Genomic DNA, 23,310 nt, shown 5'->3' on the forward strand with positions numbered 1-23,310 from the left:
GGTCATGATCTCAGGGTCCTGGGATTGAATCCCGCATCCGGCTCTCTGCTCAGCAGGGAGCCTGCCTCTCTCTCTCTCTCTCTCTCTTTCTCTCTCTCTCTCTCTCTGCCTGCCTCTCTGTCTACTTGTGATCTCTGTCTGTCAAATAAAAAAAAAAAAAAAAAAAAAAACCCGCTCCCTGCTACCTATTAAATAAAATTGTATGTTCTACCAAGATTAAAAGGTCCTACCAAATATGGTCCTAAGCCACCATCGCTACCTGCCCCATTGCCTGTGTCCAGTCACCCCAATGGCCTACGATGCCCCCAAATACATCCAGCCTTTCTTTGCTCCTTGCCTCTCCTTGTCTCTGATATCAGGAATGTCCTTCCCTCCAACTCTGCCTGCTAAAAACTTGCCAAACTTCAAGCTCTCCTTCCCCCACTCCTCAGGTTAATGCCAATGTCCTCTTCCGCCAATGTCCTCTTCCAGCAAGTCATTTCCTATCCTCCAAACTGGCAATGATCTCTGCCCCCTCTGAGTTCCCATGGTATTTGTTCTTATCTGTCTGCTGGAACCACTCATGGATATATTATGGTACAGTCCTCCGTGTAACTCTAATATCTGCTGTTAGGTCATAAGCATCTAGAGGGCAGAGGGCTTGCATTATTCATGTTCATCCTCCACGGTGTCTTTCACATATCAACCCCTCAATGAAACCAGAAGCCAGGAAGCAAGAAATTAAACTGAAAAAAGAAAACCTGACTGGGTTCATAAATGTTTGGGGCTACAAAAAAAAAAAAAATCAGTTCAGTGATCCCAGACATACAACCCCCACTCTCCCCTGCCCCACCCATTAAAAAAATGAGAGAGAGAAACACACTCTCGAAAAAACGAGAGAGAGAGACCCATGAAAATGACATGACTTGCCCAAGGTCACCCAATGAGTAACAGAGGAAGGACGGGAATCCCAATGCATCAACCCCATCCACAGATTGGTTGTTTCCTGCTTGTTTTTGTCCTCTAAATGGATTATTTTCTTGTTGATAAAGGTTTCTTCAGTAAAGTAATTTTATTCTTTTACATATTATTTAAGCTTAAAGCATTTGTGCCACATTCCTGGCCCCACATATAATTTTAGCAAAATTATACTTTTTTTTTTTTTTAAACCAAAGGACCAAACAGAGACATCAGAGAAACATCTGGTCTGATTCATCAGGGTAGCAGCAACATTTCTATTTATACACGAGCACAGCCCTATCTTTGTAGCTCTCAGCTGTTCCTCATTGCTCAGTACGTTCCCCTTTTCAACCTTGTCTGTCCCTCATCAAGAGAGCATCCTGCATCCCGAGTCTTAAACAAAATCTAATGCAATAGAGGAGAATACATTCCCTATTCTCTAGCAGAGGTCTGAATTTCAAAGGAACTGTTCCTTTACTTTCTCAGTCTCTTTGTTCCAGAGCGTAGGACAGCCAGCCTCAAGTGGTTGGGTGGCTGCCATTCATTTCACTGCATTCCGGGTACAAAGAAGTTGGATTAAAAAACCAAGATAGGACATGAATCAAATTTGGAAGCAGGTCAGGCAGAAAGAGAGTATTCTAAATGGGGAAACTGAGGTTGATGTAAAGAGGAGCATAAGTGCTCCACAAGGAGCACCTATTCTCCTCCAGCAACATTTGAGAGTGGTATAAATGAGAAAACGTTGATTGTAGGTCTTCATCAGTACAAGAAAAGCTTAGGAATCTTCCTGGGTTTTGTGAGTGCTTTTTTGTGCCGGACCCATGTCCCCTAAGAGAAGGTCTCTATTTGAAGACCAATCAACCAATAACGATATCATTTGGGAAAGCAGTGGAACACACCAGAGACAAACAGACCTCCACCAGTCATTTCTTCTTGCCAAACACTCCTCCAAAATAATGACCTCACCTCAGCATTCAACTTCAGGAATGCAAAAAGAATAAAAACGCTCAGATGGAACCACAAGGGCGCCTGACATCAGTGTCTAATTAAAACCTTTAAAGGACCTAAAGACTGAAAATAATAAGGTGCCCACCTCACTCCATGTAATTAAAAACATTTTTTTTTGCCACGTATCAGAAAGAGCAACAAAGTTCTGATTTTTTTCAGTGATGACCACTACAGAACTTGTTTCAGAAATGGCAAACATCAAACTCTTAAAAATGTTGTATGCGCTTCTGTGCGCTCCTACTTCTGCCAGTGTTCTAAACACATCTTTTGAGTAATCCAGCTCTGTCTGGAATACACAGTACCAACCATCTATTAACTAACACAATCTATGAAGGGGATAATCTTTAGCAAATTAATTTCTGTGTTTTTCTAGTAACTATAGAAACACCAACTTACTTCACCCTAGCCAAAGAAAATGATCACTTCCTTAGCTTTGTGGTTCTAAAGAGTCCTCAAAAGATGAAAAAAAAAAAAAAAAGCCAAATGATTCTAGAGGAGAGATTTTTAGAGGACTTGCAACAAGACTGTTCATTCATTAGCCGTGTCTTCTGCACTATGTCTCTGCATTCAAAATGGCAGCAACAAACCTAGTTAGGACAAAGTGTCTTTCCAAGTTTGCAACTCAGCAAAGGGACCATTTCTCCATTTCATGAGAATTTAAATCTATCGATCTCCTTGTCTTATTCCTTGACTCAGTCCCAAGCGCTGGCTGGTGCCCATCTGAAATATTCACACCAGTCTCTTGCATTCTCTTGCATCCAGTCCTACAGCATCAACTCCGGATCATTCCCACAATCTGCCTTCTGCTCCTCCTTCTCAAACAGCTGAGAAAAATGCTACTCTAGACTCTTATGCTGCTACAGATTCAAGGTCAACGGGGCCCCTCAGAGACTCCGTCATTCCCTTAGCCTGTCTTTGGTCAGTTACCTCTCCCGTTCCGTTCAGTAAATCCACCCGATAATCTTTGTCCCTCTCCGCCAGACCTAAGTCAACTCCCAGTTCTCATTCCCAACAAATGTTTCTGCCTCCTCTTTTTTTTTTAAATCTTGATTTTAGTTTTTTTTTTTTTTTAAAGATTTTATTTATTTAACATACAGAGATCACAAGTAGGTGGAGAGGCAGACAGAGAGAGAGAGGAGGAAGCAGGATCCCTGCTGAGCAGAGAGCCCGATGTGGGGCTCGATCCTAGGACCCTGGGATCATGACCTGAGCCGAAGGCAGAGGCTTTAACCCACTGAGCCACCAGGCGCCCCTCTGCTTCCTCTTTTAAGGAGAAAAATGGAGGCCACTGAGCAAGACCTCCTTCAAAATCCCATCCCTCCACCTTCTGCTTCAGCTATAAGGATCAGCGGTCCCTCATCTTCTTCAAAAGCCAAACCTTCTCACTGATTTCAGGGCCAAAGCAATTCACTTCCCCCCCTTTTTTTTTTTTTGTCTTTCAACCACACTGTTTCAACATTGGCTCCTTTCCTCAAGTTAACGTGTTAACCTCTCCCATCTAATCAAAAAGTTCCCCACCAATGAAGTGCACCAAACTCTGCAACTTTCTTTGAAATGTAACCAAAAAATAAGATGAGTTGATGGATGGATAGATGGATAGATCCATGATATACCAAATATGGCAAAAATCCTCTCTGTAGAACATTGGTGGTGAATACATGGATGTTCACTGTACAATTCTTTCAACTTATCTGTATGTTTAAAAATTTGTCATAATAGGTGCACCTGGGTGGCTCAGTGGGTTAAAGCCACTGCCTTCGGCTCAGATCATGATCCCAGCATCCTGGGATTGAGCCTCGAGTCCGGCTCTCTGCCCTGCGGGGAATCTGCTCCCCCCTCTCTGCCTGCCTCTCTGCCTACTTGTGATCTCTCTCTGTCAAATAAATAAACAAAATCTTTAAAAAAAAATTTGTCATAATAAAAACGTTTGGGGGGGCACTCCCAACTCAGCACCCTCCTCAAGTCACCACCAAATCTTCTTACTTTTTGCCTCTGAACTTTTTGAAAATGTAGATTGTACTCACTGTCTCCACTACTTCTTCACCTCCCACTTATTGTTTTTAATTCAGATCTTTAAAAAGGATATAGAATGTTGTAAATATAATGAAGTCTTCTTTATACCCCACCCAATCCCTTTCTCTCCTGGGTACCAATAATACATCACGATTGTTCTAATGTTGGTATGTATCTCTCCCATGCCTGCACATGAGTATTGGCAAATCCTTTAATGAGTTCTTCTACTTTTTTTTTTTTTTTAAGATTTTATTTACTTATTTGGGACTCCTGGGTGGCTCAGTTGTTTAAGCAGCTGCCTTTGGCTCAGGTCATGATCCAGCGTCCTGGGATCGAGTCCCACACCAGGCTCCTTGCTCCACAGGGAGCCTGCTTCTCCCTCTGACTCTGCCTGCCACCCTGTGTGCCTATGCTCGCTCTCGCTCTCTCTCTCTCTGACAAATAAATAAAATCTTAAAAAAAAAAAAGATTTTATTTACTTATTTGACAGAGAAAGAGAGAGCACAAGCAGGGGGAGAGGGAGAAACAGGCTCCCTGCAGAGCAGAGGAAGCTCGATATGGGACTTGATCCCAGGACTCCAGGATCATGACCTGAGCCGAAGGCAGTGGCTTAACCAACTGAGCCTCCCAGGCGCCCAGAGTTTTTCTATTAATATTTGATTTGTCTTCATGAAATTGTCCTATGCATAATATATCCTGGAATTTCTTTTTGCATTCAGTATTGTGATTTTAAGATTTATCTGTTACTGCTCACAGATCTAGTTCACACATTTTAACTGCTGTGTAGTTTTGCATTATATAAATAGTCCACTACTAATTTCCACATTCCACTATGGATGGTTGTTTCCAATTTTATGGTTGCAAGCAATAAAACAGTGACAATCCCTGCAATTTTCCTGTGCTCCTGTGTAAGTGATCCTCTAAATATATGTCCAGAAATCGAATTACTATATAGTAGGGTACACACTTATTCCATGCTACAAAATATTGGCAAATTGTTTTCCATGATTGTTGTGCCGATCTACTGTCCCATCAGCAGGGTATGAGAGTTTCTTCACATCCTTACCAATATTACACATTATCAGATTTTTAAATTTAGCCATTCTTATATATATGAAAAGCAATCCAATTTTACATTTTGCATTTTCCTCTAGAGAGGTTAGGCATCTTTTCATATGCTCTTGGCAATTTGCGTTTCACCTCTATGAATTGCCTATTCATATTCCTTGATGATTTTTTTCTATTGAAGTTTTGTCTTTTTCTTACTTATTTTTTGAAGTTCTCTCTCCATATTTGCTGTGCCCTAATTTTTTTTCTGTTATTTGAATTGCAAATATTTTCTGACCTTCTCTTTTAACATTGTGTATGGTATTCTTTCTAAAATAGAAATTTTAATTTTAATCTATCAACTTTTTTGTTTATGGTATAAGTTTTCAGGTATTAAGAAAGCCTTCCCTACTCTTCCGGGGACGGCTTCCGTAGGCATTCAGAATGGTCCAGCATATGACCTACCATCATAGGCTGTCCTACAGTACAGCCTCTAATAATATTAGGCTGTCCCGAACCCCAGGTAATAGAATCGTTTACCTTTATACCAAGAAGGTTGGGAAAGCACCAAAATCTGTATGTGGCGTGTGCCCAGGCCGACTTCGAGGAGTTCATGCTGTGAGGCCTAAAGTGCTTATGAGGTTGTCTAAAACGAAAAAACATGTCAGCAGGGCCTACGGTGGTTCCATGTGTGCCAGGTGTGTTCGTGACAGGGTCAAGCATGCTTTCCTTATCGAGGAGCAGAAAATCGTTGTGGAAGTGTTGAAGGCACAAACACAGAGTCAGAAAGCAAAATAAAAAAATGAAGCTGTTTTGAGTAATAAAAAAATCAAAAGGCAAAAAAAAAAGGAAAGAAAAAGAAAGCCTTCTCTAGGGGCGCCTGGGTGGCTCAGTGGGTTAAAGTCTCTGCCTTTGGCTCAAGTCATGGTCCCAGGGTCCTGGGATCAAGCCCCACATCGGGCTCTCTGCTCAGCGGGGAGCCTGCTTCCTCCTCTCTGCCTGCCTCTCTGTCTACTTGTGATCTCTGTCTGTCAAATAAATAAAAATCTTAAAAAAACAAAAAAGAAAGAAAAAGAAAGTTTTCCCTACTTGGAAGTAATGAATATATTTTCCTCTACTCTTTTTTGTAAGCTTTATTATTCTGCCTTTCACACTGAAGTCTTTATTCCACTTGATATTTATTTATGTGTACAGTGAGAAAGATCTAATTTTTCCTTGTATGAATAGCCAGTGGACCCAGGAACATTTAGTGAAGAGTCCAGCTTGTCCCCTTTCTTTGCACTTTCACTTCTATCATATACCAAGTTTTCTCATATGTGTTGCTCTCTGTCCTGTTTAATTGGTCCAATTAGTCCATTTATCTCTTTAGCTTTAGTATCACATTGTATTAATTTCTATGTTAATTTCTACCTCTTCTTTTTCTTTTTCAAAATTGCCTTGCCTATTCTTTTTTTTTTTTTTTAAAGATTTTATTTATTTATTTGACAGAGAGAGAGATCACAAGCAGGCAGAGCAGCAGGCAGAGACAGAGGGGAAGCAGGCTCCCTGCTGAGCAGAGAGCCCGATGCAGGCCTGATCCCAGGACCCTGAGATCATGACCCGAGCGGAAGGCAGAGGCTTTAACCCACTGAGCCAACCAGGTGCCCCGCCTTGCCTATTCTTAGCATGAAGTCTTCCACGTGCATTTTATTTTTTTAAAGATCTTAGGGTGCCTGGCTGCCCCAGTAGGTTAAGCATCTTGAGTTGGGCTCAGGTCATTATCTATGAGTCATGGGATGGAGCCCCACGTGGGCCTCCCGGCTCAGCGAGGAATCTGATTCTCCCTTTCTCTCTGTGCTCTCTCTCACTCTCGCCCTCTCTCAAGTAAATAAATAAAATCTTAAAAGATAAATAAATAGAGATTTTATTTTTACGTAATCTCTACACCCAGTGTGGAGCTTGAATCTACAACCTCAAGATCAAGAGTCGCAAGCTTTGCAGGACAGAGCCAGCCAGGCACCCATTCCACGTGCATTTTAGAATCAACTGGTCAAATTCCAGAAATTACCCTGTCAGTATTCTGACAGCCAACTTAACAAAATTCTCCTACATTAAAGAGAATTGCCTCTGTGTGATATTGAATTTTCTCTTCAAGGACATGGTATATCTCTCCTATTTTATACCCATCAAGAAAGTTATCGTTTTTTCCACAGCGGTCCTTAGATGCATCCTCAGTGTTTCAACTTTCACCAATACAGAGACAAATCCTCATGCCGTGCCTCCCTCTCAGCTCTGTTGCCTCAGTTCTTGTTTATTCTGGCTCATTCTGGCTCATTCTGGCTGCCCCCTCTCCCCTACCTCCCCCCGCTACTGGGACTTGGCATATTTGCAAGAGAAATCTTCATCTTCTCCATTAAACTGGTTTCTCCTCCTGTAGACACCCTCTTAGCTCATGACCTTGTTATCCGTATTTCATCCAAGAGGGAATTCTTTGATAGTCTCTCTCTTTCATTTCTCAAATCCAGTCATTCACCATGCCTTTACTGTTTACCTTCCTAAACATGGCTTGATGTATGTTCCTACCTCTCTGTTTCCACTATCCATGCCTCAGATAGGGCTCTCCTCATCTTTTTTTTTTTTTTTTTTTTTTAAGAGAGATTCTATTTATTCATTTGACACAGAGAGAAAGAGAGTGGGTGTGTGAGCATGCACAAATCGGGGGAAGGGGCAGAGGGAGAAGCAGATTCCCCGCTGAGCATGGAGCTGGATGTCTAAACAGAGCTGAAGACAGACCCTTAATCGACTGAGCCACCCAGACACCCCTGGTCTACTCTTTTTACATACCATTCAGAGCCCACCATTGTCTAGGCCTCACCTTTTTCTCTAGTTTCATTTCCAACTTACTCTTGCTTCCAGCAACCTAAAAATGCTTGGAGTTTCCTGTATAGCCTATGCATTTTTTTTTTCTTTATGCCTTTGCCAATGGTGTCCTTTCTAGAAGATAGATCTCCACTTCATTTACCTTGCCTGTTCCCTCCCCATCTCTACCTAACTGACTCTTCACATCTTTGGAGATCCAGCTCAGCTGTCAGCTCATTCAGAATGCCATCCCTACCCCTGACCCCTCTGGCAGGCTTCACTAGGTGTCTCTCTTCAGTGATCTCATAAATGCTCTGATTATTACTATGCCTTGCACTTACCATACTGATTGTAATTATTGGTTTATATATCCCCACAGGACTGTCAACTCATCAATAGAAGTATTTGGGTTTTATTCATATTTAAAGTTCAAGAACTTGGGTGGCTCAGTGGGTTAAAGCCTCTGCCTTCAGTTCAGGTCATGATACCGGGGTTCTGGGGTTGAGCCCCACATCTGGCTCTCTGCTTAGCAGGGAGTCTGCTTCCCTTCCTCTCTCTCTGCCTGCCTCTCTGCCTACTTGTGATCTCTGGCAAACAAATAAATAAAATCTTTAAAAAAATAAAGTTCCAGAACCTAGTAGAGTATCTGGCACATAAATATTTGTTGAGTTCAATGAATAAATGATGTAGTTGAATTGAATATGCTCTTTATAGAAACTTTTTGGTTTCCTATGTATTATTGCTTAAAATTCAGATTTCACCAGACTTCTCCCACCACATAGAGCTCATAAATTTAGTTTTTTTGCTCTGGCTTACCAATTCTAGGAATTAAAAAAAAAAAAAAAGTGACCTATCAGTGTGGCTAACATTGGTCTAGGTTGGAGTATGGAACCATAGGGGAAAATAGAAACAAATACAGCAAGATAGGATGAAGAAAGAAGAGTCCCCAAATTGGAACACACAATACCTATCATCCATAATGAGGATTTCCACTAATATTGTGGTAAGGCAGATGAATATTTATGAGCTGAATCACATAGTCAAGGGCTCCTGAATTGTTCGTTCCGTGATATCACCTTGAGGTTTACATAAACTTATCTGGAAACCCCATCCCTTGTCTTAGGGAAAAAACAAGGTTCTCCCCGAACTCCCTGCAGCTTTTCTGAGCTCTCTGTTCTCTCAGTAACCCCAGGGTTTGATTTCTGGCTTCTGTAGAATGTCCGTTCTTCACTCTGCATCTTGCAGCTGTTCCTTTATGTTCATTTGGCTCTGGCCCAAGGGTGGGCTGTGGCCTCTCTTCCTAAATTTCCTACCTCAAATTCATGAGAGGCAGCTGTGTGCAGTAGACTCCTCCTGGAGATTCAAAGATAATGTGTGCCATAATGGCGAGTTACTTGGCAAATATGCAACACTCCTAAGTAGCCGATTTAAAACTGAAAACTTGATTTCCTTGCCGTATTTCCACCAACCCAAAGTTAAGCCTCCTGACACTTTGCTCACTCTTCTTTCCCCATGCTTCTTCCTCACTTACTTTTTCTCTTTTCTTCCTGTATTTTCCAGTTTTTGTTTTTTTTAAAAGATTTTATTTATTTATTTGACAGAGAGAGATCACAAGTAGAGAGGCAGGCAGAGAGAGAGGGAAGCAGGCTCCCTGCTGAGCAGAGAGCCCGATGCGGGACTCGATCCCAGGACCCCGAGATCATGACCTGAGCCTAAGGCAGCGGCTTAACCCACTGAGCCACCCAGGCACCCTGTATTTTCCAGTTTTTTAGAAGATTTTATTTACTTATTTGAAAGAGGAAGAGGGAGAGAGAGCCTGAGCAGGGAGGAGAGAGAGGGGCCGACTCCACATGAGCAGAGAACCTGATGTGGAGCTCGATCCCAGGACCCCAAGATCATGACCTGAGCCGAAGGCAGAGGCTTAACCCACTGAGCCACCCAGGTGCCTGCCCCCACCCATATTCCCCAATTTTTTATGTGGAAGGATTTTGTGATCTTTTTGTTATTTCTTTCCAACCATACAGAGCCTCTACTTTCACTCCTTAGCCCTTAGCGACCTCTCAAGATATTATTCTAAACAAAGACAATTCCTTATCTAAAGAAAACTCTTGTGCCTATTTGTAAATATCTCCTCATTCCTCAACTACATTTCTGTGTAAAGTGAGTATGTGTTTATGTATCAGGTAACTAAAAATTCAATATTGTTCCTTCTCTTCCATGTGATTATTTCTTTCCAACTAAATATTTTATGAAACCTTATGTAGGGGCATCTAGGTGGCTCAGTCAGTTAAGTATCTGCGTTTGGCTTAGTTCATGATCCTGGGGTCCTGGGATTGAGCCCTGTATCAGGAAGCCCATTCTCCCTCTGCAGCTCCCCTTGCTTGAGCTTTCCTGCTCTCTCCCTCTCTCTCAAATAAATAAATAAAATCTAAACACACACACACACACACACACACCCCTATGTAAAAGAACTCCTTTAGTTATTGCTAATGATTGGTGACTGAACCATGAGGTACCAATAAACACATATAGTTACCATCCTGGTGTTCAGGTTGGTACAAACTAAGCTGTAGTCTTTTTTTTTTTTTTTTTTAAGATTTTATTTATTTATTTCACAGACAGAGATCACAAGAAGGCTGAAAGGCAGGCAGAGAGAGAGAGGCGGAAGCAGGCTCCCCGCTGAGCAGAGAGCCCGATGCGGGGCTCGATTCCAAGACCCTAGGATCATGACCTGAGCCAAAGGCAGAGGCTTTAACCCACTGAGTCACTCAGGTGCCCCTAAGCTGTAGTCTTTACAGAATTATTTAGTAACTGGAGCTTAAAACAGTCTTAATTTAATGCCTTTAAATAAACATTCTTCATATTTGGTAGATGTATATACAGCCAATCTGAATGGGGTGTTTCTGAGCAACAGCAAATATTGACAGTTCCTAAATTTCTGGAACCCCAATGAAATTTTCTCTTTTAGAAAGACTTGAATTCATGCTTTCCACCAAATATTTGTCAAGAGCCTACTGAGGGTCAGGCACTGTGATAAACCCTGGGAGCTGAGTGGAGAAGGAAAGGTTTCAATTTCCTGCTCCCACGGAGCTTATATTCAAGCAGACGACATGGTCAGTAGGAAGGAAATAGATAATTATACAGTGTTGTAAGTTCTATGAAAAAAGGCATCATGGTGAGTTGATGGAGAACAAGGGAAAGAAAGGTACTCCCAGTAGGGTTGTTTGGGAAGTCCTCTCTAAGCCTTGATCTGTTACCTGAGATCTAAGTGATAAGAACAAGACAAAAAGAAAGGAGGAAAATTGTTAAGAGGCTATTGCAATAGTCCTGGTAAGAGATGATGGTGGCTTACATTAGGATCATGGCAGTACAGGAAACGGAAGGCAAATAGCCCAGATATATTTTGGAGGTAGAACTACAGACCTACCTCAACTTATAATAGGGCTATGTCCCCATGAACCTATCTTAAATTGAATATATCGTAGGTAGAGGGGCGCCTGCGTGGCTCAGGCGGTTAAAGTCTCTGCCTTCAGCTCAGATCATGATTCCAGGGTCCTGGGATTGAGCCCCACTTCTGGCTCTCTGCTCAGCGGGGAGCAGAGCAGTGCCTGCCTCTCTGCCCACTTGTTTTTTTTGTTTTTGTTTTGTTTTTTTGTTTTTTCTCTCTGCCCACTTGTGATCTCTCTCTCTCTGTCAAATAAATAAATAAAATATTTTAAAAATAAATAAATAAATAAAAATTTTAAAAAGTTAAGAAAATATCTTAATTAGAAATTGGGATAACCCACCAAACATCATAGCTTAGCCTAGCCTATCATAAATGTGCTCAAAACACCTACCTTAACCTTCAGTTGGACAAATCACTAAACACAGTCTATCTTATAATAAAGTGTTGACTATTTATGTCACTTATTGAATACTGTACTGAAAGTGAAAAACAGAATAGATGTATGGGTACAGAACGGCTGTAATGGTTTTAAGTGTATTGGTTGTTGACACTCACGATCGCGTGGCTGAGGGGGAGTTGCCGCTCTCTGCCACTGCCCAGTATCATGAGAGTTTAGTACCACTTATCACTAGTCTGGGAGAAGAACAAAACTCAAAATTCACAAAGTATGGTTCCTACCGAATGCACGCCACTGTTACACCATTGTAAAGTTGAAAAATCCTAAGTTGAACCATCAAAAGTTGGGGACTATCTATTTAGTAGTATTTGCTGATGAGTCTTATGTATTTATTTATATTTATATATATTTTAAAATGATATTATATATTATATTTATGTAAATATATACATATATAAATACAGAGAGAGAGAGAGAGAAAGAATCAGGGATAACTTCTGTGTTTGTGGTTTGGGCAGCTACATAGTTCATTTGACACCAAGATAGAGAAGACTAGAAGAACAGACTTGGGCAGGAAAACCTAGGTTCCATTTTGGACCTATAAAATTGAGATGCCTCTTAGACATTCACATAAGGATATTGGATATATGAATCTGGAATCCTGGGAAAGGTTAGGGCTGGAAATATATATTTGGAGCAATCAGCACACAGATGCTATTTAAAGTCACAGAACTGAATATGCTCTCCTAGGGAGAGAGTTATTCTTAGAGAAGAGAGCCCAGGACTGAGCACTGAGGCACTCCAGCATTTAGAGGTCAGACAGAGAAATGGAAGACAGAAAACGAAGAGAAGGAGCAGCCAGCGAGGCAAGATAAAGCCAATAGAGTATGATAAGTCAAAGGTCAAGGAAGAGGTGTGATAATTAAGGATAGAGCCATGCTCACTCTATATAACAAACCCAGTGCAACATTCTGCCCAAACTATAAGTTTTCTGAGCCTGAAGAGACAGGTCATGAATGCTTTCTAATATCGAACCTTCCACGGGGTGCCTAGCTGGCTCACTGAGTAGAGCATGTGATCAATCTTGGGGTTGTGAGTTCAAGTCCCATGTTGGGTAGAGAGATTACTTAAAAAATAAAATATTAAAACAACAACAACAAACCTTCCAGGAAAGGTTTTGTGACCTAATTGGGGTCTGAAGGGGCAGGTGTTCTGGGCATTTGCCTGTGGTATGGGTCTTCAGGCCTGTGCCTGCTGCAGTAAACAGCAAGCAAGTGACTCCAATCTGCCTTCAGTTCATGTTGGCACAAATTTTTTGGCTGATTCTTAGTAGATAATTCCAAAAGATTTTTGTGATGAGAACAAAGTGTAAAGGCGTGATTATAAAATTAGTATGGGAGTTTTTTCACAATTTCCATGGTAAAAGCGGGATCATCTTTGTTCATTTGTGCCCAATTCTTTTTCACAGAAGGCACTAGAACACTAGGAATAAAAAGCGATGGCCCCTTTGTCTTCCAGTCCCTTGCGGTGAAGTCCAGCTCCCAACTGAAAGTGGGAGCATCAATGGAAAGAAACAACTTTTCATCTTATCTTACTATAAACAGCACTGACATTCTAGAAAGCATTCCTTTGATGACGAGTCCTGTGCCAATGTAGGATACAGCCATTTTGATACAGGCTGTTTTGTTACAGTCAATTTGCTGACACACAGCTTTGACACAGTCATTTTGATGCCAGGAACATCTTGATGTGGCTGCCTTGAAGTGGCTGTTTTGATATGGGAACATTTTGACTCTGCCTAAAAACAAACCAGTAAACTTTTCACTCAGAAAACATGATTACCAAGTAATGCGCATTGACTGATCTCCTCCCCCATTTCCCTGAGCTCCATCTCTTCCCCCCACGGGAGAAGCCAGACTGCAGACGTCACAGTGGAAACCTTGAGAGGAAAAAAAATCATCACGAGGGAGGGAGAAGGCTGGAACAGTGCACCCAGCTCAATAATACAACCTGAAGAAAGAGAAAGATAATTTTGTGAACCCATCCTGACTCAGCCCTTTGGAAAAAGTCAGTGCATCTCCACAGCACTGAAAATGGTAGAGAGCACCCCAATCTTCTCCCAAGAGGTTGTAAGAGCTATGCCGTGACCAGGCATCTTTCTTTCTCTTTCTTTTCTTTCTTTCTTTTTTTCCTTCTTTCTCTCTTTCTTCCTTCCTTTCTATCTTTCTTTCCTTTCCTTTTTAAACAGGAGAAAAACAAACAAATTTAATAACATGTGTATGTCGTATATGCATGGGAGATACCTAGGAAAACAAAACAATTTTACTCAGGCATTTCTTGGACAAGACATACGTCATTGAAGGAAGGGTAGTACCATTGAGCAGGGGGGTTAAGAAGAACCATGACCCTGAACACTCAAACAGGAGGCAGCAACCCCAGGCTGCCAAGTAACTGATATGGGCCTAGAAGAAGCAGATGGTTGGGTTGATCCAGGGGTGATATTTTGTTATTTAGGTGTAACTAGACAATAGAGAAGAGAAAGCAAAATGCCTTGGCTCCTTGTCCCATTGGTATTATCAGGGATCTATTATCAAGTGTCCTATTAGCTGAATGGAAGCTATAAATTGACTTCCCCTAGGCAAATTCTTTTTCTAAGAATTCTCTTGAAGCAATAATAGAACTGAAATACTTACTCCGGGAAACTAGTTAAATTACTAATATGATTAATGGTATAATTTCTCTGGTACTAGGTGTTCATATCATTTCAGCTTGTGAAATAAAATACTAAATATTTTCCAAAGATGAATCTCTGTCTATTTCTGCCACCATTATCCCTTTGAAGACTTAAAATGTTACTTAATTGATTTGAAGGTGTACATGGAGGATACCGCATGATGTATAGTGTGAAAACCTATACAGAGCACATGAAATGTTTCCTGGAAATATAAATTTCCCCTCTCCCAAAACCCACCTCTTATTTCAAGCATTTCCCATTTTGTTTTAGTTCCAATCCCTTCCAAACCCTCTGATTTCAATTTGGGTCAGCAGATATGAATTAAAGACTACCATGTGCCAGTCATTTTGCTTGGCACTACAGGGAACACAAATATAAATAGGAATAAGAAATAGCCTATGCTCTCAGGGAACATATGGGGGGGGTTAAGCTTGACTACAAACAAAATACAAAACAAATAGTGTTATCACTAGACACTGTTATCCTTTTAAATATCATCTGATAAATTTTGGATGTGCTAAGATGGCATAATCAAAATGATTTGGGACCACAAGACCGGAGCAATTAAACCCTACTGGGAGAAAGAAAGAGAGAATGGCATTTAACTAAGATTGTCTCCTCTGTGATAAGCACTGTGTGAAGTGTTTTACATATCTTATCTCACTGAATTCTCCCAACAGTCCCATTTTCCAAAGAGGAAACAGGGCTCAGCAACCCGAAGTACCTTGCCCAAGGTCACACAGCTCAGATTTGGTGGGGAGGTCAACTTCCAACCTGGCAAACTCCTTACTCATTTCAGACCCCTCAAGGAAGGCAGCAGGACGGGTTACAGTTGAGGCAAGAGAATTGGAAGCTCTTGACGCTAGTGGTTGAAAGAGTGACGTGGGGTTATTAAAGCCACAGAAGGTAAAACATGGGAATCACTGCCAATTTAGATCCACCACTGAGCAATTCAGTGGGGACATGGATCAAAATGGCTATGTGGTAAATACAACTTTTTATAAGCTTTGTTGGGTTGTCAATGAGAGTAACAAAAGAAGTAAGAAAAACATAACTTTTACCTTTTAGAATGTAGAATACACCAATCCTTCAGCTTCTTGAATCTAGATGGTATCTTTTCTTCCATTGAGAAAATTAATAATAATGACCAACAGTTATTGAATACTTACTAATGCTGGGTTCTGTGCTGAATGTACAGAATAGAAGCTGAGATCATGAATTTAGAAGCAGGTTAATAGGTTTCAAATCTTGGTTTCACTTAACTTTTCTGGGTGTTAATCCCCTCATCTGAAAGGCAAGTCTACTTCATAGGGTCTGATAAAAATACACACCTGGTAAAATTAGCTATTATTATAAAGTTAGAGTAGGCTGGGCTTTTAAAAATTAATTTATTTATGAGAGAGAGAGAGAGAGAGCATGAGCAGGAGGGGCAGAAGGAGAGGGAGAAAGAATCCCAAGCAGAGTTCATGCTGAACATGGAACCCCACGTGGGGATCAATCCCACGACCCTGAGACCACAACCCAAGCCGAAACCAAGAGTTGGTTGCTCAACCAACTGTACCACCCAGGTGTCCCCAAGTTAGAGTATGTTTAACTACAATCCCAGAGAGGAAGGGAGTTTCCTCCCATTTTTTTTTTTTAAAGATTTTATTTATTTATTTGACAGAGAGAAATCACAAGTAGGCAGAGAGGCAGGCAGAGGGGGGGGGAAGCAGGCTCCCTGCTGAGCAGAGAGCCCGATGCGGGACTCGATCCCAGGACTCTGAGATCATGACCTGAGCCGAAGGCAGCGGCTTAACCCACTGAGCCACCCAGGCGCCCCTCCTCCCATTTTTTATCTGTGGATAAATTCAGGCTTTCTTCTTGGGGCTCACTGCAAGATGGGGGTCATGTACACAGGGTAAGCAGGAGCAAGTGAAGTCACAGAGCATCGTGGCCATTTCTTCTGCTGGAAAGTCCTGTGTGATGAGGGGAAGTCTGCTGTTAAAGAGAAGTCCCCAAATGATACCAAGAGGAAGTTGAACAGGCAGAGCCATAGATGCAGTACAAAACTCCAGGAAAGCCAGGGTAGTCTACTCCCACTCAGGTCTGGCTGCTTCAGAAAGCCCCTCACTGTGTCTCTGATAGCCAGGCTCCACAATAACCCCTAATGATCCTCATCTACTAGTCATGTTCTTGTACAGTCCCTTCCCACATTTTACCAGGGACATAATACAGCAGAAGAATAGGACAGAAGTGATGATATGACACAATCAAGATTAAGTAATAAAAGATCCTGTGACTTCTGTCTTGGTTTCTCTCCTCTTCTCTCTTTCAGATTCCTTACTCGGGGGAAGCCAGTTGCCATGTCTTGAGTACCTACATGGAGAGATGCACATGCTGAGAAATGGGTTTGTGCTAACAGCTAACAGTAAGTGAACTTGGGAGTAGATTCTCCTGCTCTGTTCAAGTCTTCAGATGACTGCAGCCCAACCAGTGTCTTCAGTGCGATCTCCTGAGAGACCTTAGCCAAAATCATTCAGCTAAACCACTCTAGGTTCCTGATACTCAGAAAGTATGAAATAACTGTTTGCTTCCTTCAACTGCAAATTGGGGGGCAACTTTTACAGAGCATAGATCTTTAGTAGAGTGTCCTCTTTGCTGAGTTAGCCCTCATTCCTGTAGACTCGGTTCTATTAAGTCTAGACCTCTCTCCAGTGACAACCTTCCCCCTTCCCCTACATCCTTCTTTCTCAGCTCCTTTTCCTTCTGTCTGTGAAAGAGGAAATCTTTTCTACTCCTCAGAAAAAATCACTTGCCCCGGAGACCATCTTTCTCTTGCTTCAGAAGTATTGTCTAGAATAATCTTATTAATGGGTTAAGGGATTTCCAAATTAGGAAAACACCACTTTTCTCCTTTTTTCCTCTCTGGTCCTCCTTACCCTCATGCCCCCAGCTCTATGGAATAGATCACAAGGAACAGTTCCAAGAAGGAAATGTTAATAACTTAGAAGTTAATAAATACCAATATATTATCCCATCAAATGTATTATCTCCCTTAACAACCCTATGAGGTAAGTTTTCTTATCATCCTCATTTCACTGACAAGAGATTGTCTTGCTTTAGGGCACATGGCTGATAGCCTAATTAGTCTAATCAGGATTGAACCCCAAGTCTGATTGACTCCCGAGTCTGTGCTTTTAACTATCAGGCAAGATCACTTCTTTATGTCATTTATTCTAATGTTATGATATTAAAATCTAAAGAAAAGTTAAGATTTGTGGAATCTACATATCCACTATAAACACAACACTTAAAATGAATCATTAATGAATATTAATTCTAAGAAATATTTATTTGTTCCAAGTCCAGTCAAGTAGCTGACATGTCTACTCATGTTTCAAATTTATTTGTGAAATAGGATAAGGAGCTAGTCAAGCTCCTGGGTCTCATTCAAAGGAGGGACTTTGGCTAAAAGGAAGGACTTTGGCTAAAAGTGTATATCACAGTTGAGGAGGCTCTCCAAATTTACTCCAGACCCAGTTGGGCCCCCTGTAACATGTTCGCTTCCCTTCTGCAAAGGAGCTCTCTCACATGTCCTCTGCTCTCTGCAAATCTGCCACCATTCCTCCCACCCACACGAGTCACTTCCTCTTCATTCCCAGCAAATGACTCAACATCTGCTGATAGGGGAATGTACAGACTGTCCAATGACAACCAACTCAACTTCCCACCACCATTTCTGAACTCTGGCCCCCCACCAGGCATATCCCATCCTTCTGGGTACAACCCAGGGTTTGGATTCCAAATCCTCCCACTTCCTCAGGAATCTTGCAATATTGATTGCTCTCTCCCTCTTCATTTTTGCCTTCCCTTCACCTATTAAATCCATTCATCAGTATTGAAATGCTCAAGTCTCTGCTTAATGAATAAAAACAAAAACCCCAAATACCCTCCTGTGGACCCTGCCCATTCTTCCTTTTCCCCTTCTCAGCCACAAGTCTTAAGGAATTGTCTACACTGGGTGTCATGACTTTGTTACCTCCCATTCTTCACCACACCACATCTTGGTTTATACCATCAACACTTCTTTCAGTGCTGACACCAAGGACACCAATGACCTCCTAACTGCAAAATCCTAGGGACACTGCTCACTCCATTCATTTCTTCACCTCTCAGTATTTGACACTAGTGTTCATTATCTCTTGAGCTGTTCTCTTTACTCAGATGGATTTTCTTTTTACCTCTCTGGCTGTACTTTCTTCTTTTTAAGCTCCTCTTCCACTGCCTGTCCCTTTTCCTTGGGTTTCCATACTGGAGCCTCTACCTTTCTCAATCTACACATTTGCCCTGGGTGGTCCCATTCTCTCCCTTGGCTTTAATTATTGTCTATTTTCTGTGACTCTGAAGTCTATAATTCTGGCCTAGATCTCCCTTCAGAGCTTCATATTTAAATACATATCAATCTGTTTTCCAAACATTTCCACTGAGATGATCTATGGGCACTTCATGCTCTTCAAATTCACCTGCTCCAAACTCATCTGCTTTTCCCTCCCAACCTGTTTTTCCTGCTGGGTTCCTTGTGCCAACAAATGGTCCTACCATTCAACCAGTTGCCTAAGGCAGAAACGTGGGTATCATTCTCAAGTTCTTCCTTATTTGTATCCCATTTCCAATCAAGTCTGACAATTACACCTTTAAATATCTCTGGAATCCACTCATTTATTTCCATTTCCAAGCCCCTGCCTCCTGTGACCAGGATAAATGCAAGCATCTCCTGATAGGTCTGTCTGCCTCCAATTCTGTGTTTCTCTAATCTATTCTCCATCCTGCAGCCAAGTGTGATCTCTCTAAAGTGCAAATCCTTCAAGATAAAACCCTAACTTCTTGGCATCGCATGCATGGCCTTTTGTGACCTGGCCATCCATCACCAACTCTCCTGGCTTCTCTGTCTCTCACACTCTTGTATCTGGCCTTGATGAACTGAACTGATACTGGGTCTTCTGTTAGAACTCCTGTCCTTGGTCTCAGTCTAACTCCTCTCTGGGACATCTTTCCTTCAATAACATTTATGTCTGCATGTTTTTGCTAATGTGGAGTAGGTTGAAGTACTTTCCAGGCATGGTTTTCAGTCTCTTACAAAGCTGGGAATTTGGTTAAAAATGTATGTCATAGGGGTTGCCTTGCTGGCTCAGTTGTTGAACATCTGCCTTCAGCTCAGGTTGTGATCCAAGGGTCCTGGGATGGAGCCCCACATTGGACTCCATGCTCAGTGGGGAGTCTGCTTCTCCCTCTTCTGCTCCCCCTGCTTATATCCCCTCTCTAATCTCTTCCTCTGTCAAATACATAGATAAAATCTTAAAAAAAAAAAAAAAGTATGTCATAGTCCTAGGTAGCATGAATCAATAGATCAAATACTCTGATTTCTTATACTTCCCTCAATCATAGTACATTTGTCTGTTTTCTCTCTTTAGACCCAAGTCACTTGAGACCATGTCAATCAAGAACAATGGTTAAGAATTCAGGCTCTGGAGCAAGAGTGCCTGGATACCAATTTAGACTCTGCAACATTCTAGTTCTATGACGTTAGACTGATAAGGAAAATCTGTGTTCTAAGATGGCTGAGCAAGCCAGCAGGGGAATCCCAGTCCCTATGCCAGGGCCCTTACGAGTTCTTCCCGCCCTGCTTGCCATGTGCATGCCAAAAATGCCACGTATACAGAAGGAAAAGTGTATAAATTACGCCCTTGCTTGTGCTCAGGGCTCAGACCTTTGGAAATCGCTCTTCTCTGAGCCCACTGGTGTCGAATAAACCTCTTATCCTCCAAGATCTCCGAGCTGCTTGGTTCTTCCATTGGGTGATCCATCCGGGTTTCGTAACAAGACAAATTCTAACTTGTGCCTCAGTTTTGCCATCTGCAAAGTGGAGGTCTTAACAGTATCTATCTTACGGAACTGTTGTAAAGACTAAATGAGAAAAGCTACTAAAATATTACAAATGGTGGCTGGCACATAGTAATCCCTCAAAAAAGGAGGCTGTTAATACTCTTGAAGGCAGGTACTATATCACTGATCTCTATAGAAATACTAAACATGTATGAAATGACTACATGAAGGAAATATTTGTATCTAAACTTGTCACCAAAGTTCTTAAGATTAACCCAAAAGTGAATATTAAATACATTAAGCACTATGCATAAAAATTACACCAATATGGTTGCTGGTCTCTTGGAGCTTTTTGGAAATGAGGTCATTCTATTTCTACTCAAGCACTCAGGGAATTATACTCCCTTGAGAAGGGATGTTGGACTTGAACAGGACACCTCAAGGTTCCTGAAGGCGGCATGACTGACTCTGAGGTAATGTCTTCTTTACATAAATGTGACTGTTAAAAGCAAGGAAACATGAAGGTAACTGTTTTAACTTGTTTTCCGGTAACTTAAGACTCCTGGGCACTGTGTTCTCTCAGTGTCACAGACACCTGTAATCTCCCTCATCCTGCTCAAGAAGAGGGCTGTGTTCTGCGGGCTGCTTTCCTTTGAGTCATAGAAGCAGGCTTTAGTTCTCAAGCTTCACAACCTTGTGTGCTTTAGAAGTCAATCTTTATTTTTATTTATTTATTTATTTTTTTAAAAAAGATTTTATTTATTTATTTGACAGAGAGATCACAAGTAGATGGAGAGGCAGGCAGAGAGAGAGAGAGAGAGAGAGAAGCAGGTTCCCTGCTGAGCAGAGAGCCCGATGCGGAACTCGATCCCAGGACCCTGAGATCATGACACGAGCCGAAGGCAGCAGCTTAACCCACTGAGCCACCCAAACGATTTTATTTATTTATGTGAGAGAGAGAGCGAGCACTAGCAGGAGGCGGTGGGGGAAGGGCAGCAGGAGAGGGAGAAGCAAACTCCCCATTAAGCAGGGAGCCCGAGGCAGGACTCCATTCTAGGACCCTGAGATCATGACCTGAATAGAAGGCAGCTTCTTAACCGACTGAGCCACCCAGGCGCTCCTAGAAGTCCATTTTTATTTATTTATTATTTTTTTTAATAAACAGGGCACCTGGGTGGCTCAGTGGGTTAAGCCGCTGCCTTCGGCTCAGGTCATGATCTCAGGGTCCTGGGATTGAGTCCCGCATCGGGCTCTCTGCTCAGCAGGGAGCCTGCTTCCCTCTCTCTCTCTCTCTCTCTCTCTCTGCCTGCCTCTCCAACTACTTGTGATTTCTCTCTGTCAAATAAATAAATAAAATCTTTAAAAAAAAAAAAACATATAATATATTTTTAGCCCCAGGGGTACAGGTCTGTGAATCACCAGGTTTACACACTAGAAGTCCATTTTTAAAAAGTAGTGCCACCAGATGCTTAGTTCAGTCAGGGGTGAGACAGAAACAGAATAAAATTGTTAAGTGGGATGGGTGTGTTTCCCTGAAAAATAGTCTAGTGGGGAACTGAAGTGAACTAAGAGAAGTTTCAGAGTAAGAAAAAGCTGGACCAGATATATGTGGGCACCAAGCTGCCAAATATACGTACATATGTAAATAAATAAATAAATAGGCATCCCACTCATAACTGCTTGCCTTCCTTATTGGCCCTCCTGCCTCTTCTAGGGATAGATAGACAGTGACACAGTATTTCTGTCTTCATAAAGAAAAGCTAGCATCTAGGGAAATGGCCTTGATAGACTGAACTATAAATACTCTATTAATCAGAGCAATTTGCTCTTGAATTGTGCCCCCTTTCTCAATATCCCAAAGCAACTCTAGGTGAGAGGCAAAAAAGCACAATCACTAGCCACTTAATGAGTGTGCAAGGAAAGGTCAAATATGCCAGCACAGTGGGGAAATTACCTGAGTCCTGTCTCCAGAGGAAGTTATTTCCCAGGATCGGCTACATCTGAATAGATCCCACAGGCAGTGCCCCTTTGCCAAATGGCCTTCGTGTTCTAGAGCAAGGTAGGAAGGAAAACAAGGTTCGAAGATTAAGCCACACACAACGAGTCACCTTTGCTCTCTGCAAGAGTGATTGGCACAGCGCTTACAAATGGCTGTCCTCCAGAATGTCTGGGGCCAGGAGACAAGCTAAGCATCAGCATCAGACTATCGGCATTAATGGGAAAACAAAGTAGCAATTCCCAATCAGAGCCTATTGGCAATAAGAACAACACATTACATTCATTTGTTTTATACTCTCATTGGACGTGAGCATTGTTTTTCAGGGCAAATGAGTGCTCCATGTCAGCTGAGGAAGATCAGTACTCCGCATGTCCCCACAATAAATGTCATCAAAGGCACATTCTCCTCAGTGAAAAGAATATTTTCAGCGTGAAGGTTGAACACTGAAAGGGGAGCCCCTTATTCCTCGTTGCATAAGAAAGCGCCTCTCTCGCCAATTTAGCTGCTGTTTTACAAGTCAAAAGGTGGCCTTTCAACTGCCAGCCCTCGTCCCTCCACGTGAGACCAAGAATTGAGCTGCTCTCTCTCCGCCTCTAGTGACCTGCTGGGTAATAAAGGTTTGTGCAGTCTTTTTGTTTCTTTCTTTCTTTTCTATTTTTTTTTTTAACTTTTTCCTTTTTTTTTGGTTTTTCAGTCAGAGCTAAGCTGACAGTCTTCCTGATGGTGGGGAGGGCAAGGGCAAGTTAAAATCCACCTCCAGCTCTGCAGGGAATGAAGACTCTGAGGCTCATTCCTGTCAGCAGGTGTGAGTCAGCCATACAGGGAGCAGCAAAATTGAGTAAGTAGGCGCCATTTTGTCTTCCATGTTCCCACCCCCACCACACAGAAATAAATAGTTTGAGAAAATGATCCAGGATGGCTGGGAGTCCGGCTGAATAGAAGGTCCCTGTTGAATGCTGCTTCATTATGCAACTTTCCCTTTCATTGAGGGATTCCAAGTCTCGGTGGAACCGATTATGACG

The 23,310-nt window shown here is 41.9% G+C and overlaps 1 protein-coding gene across 1 annotated transcript; it reads left to right on the forward strand.

Annotated features, from left to right (window-relative positions):
• Positions 1-5,451: 5,451 nt before the first annotated feature.
• LOC122918147 (60S ribosomal protein L34-like) lies at positions 5,452-5,849 on the forward strand. The gene has a single exon (XM_044266297.1). It carries the CDS (start codon positions 5,452-5,454, stop codon positions 5,803-5,805), a length of 354 nt encoding a protein of 117 aa, XP_044122232.1. The 3' UTR covers positions 5,806-5,849.
• The last annotated feature ends 17,461 nt before the right edge of the window (positions 5,850-23,310 follow it).

This window comes from Neovison vison, chromosome 10 (genome assembly GCF_020171115.1).
Source record: "Neovison vison isolate M4711 chromosome 10, ASM_NN_V1, whole genome shotgun sequence".
NCBI lineage: Eukaryota > Metazoa > Chordata > Mammalia > Carnivora > Mustelidae > Neogale > Neogale vison.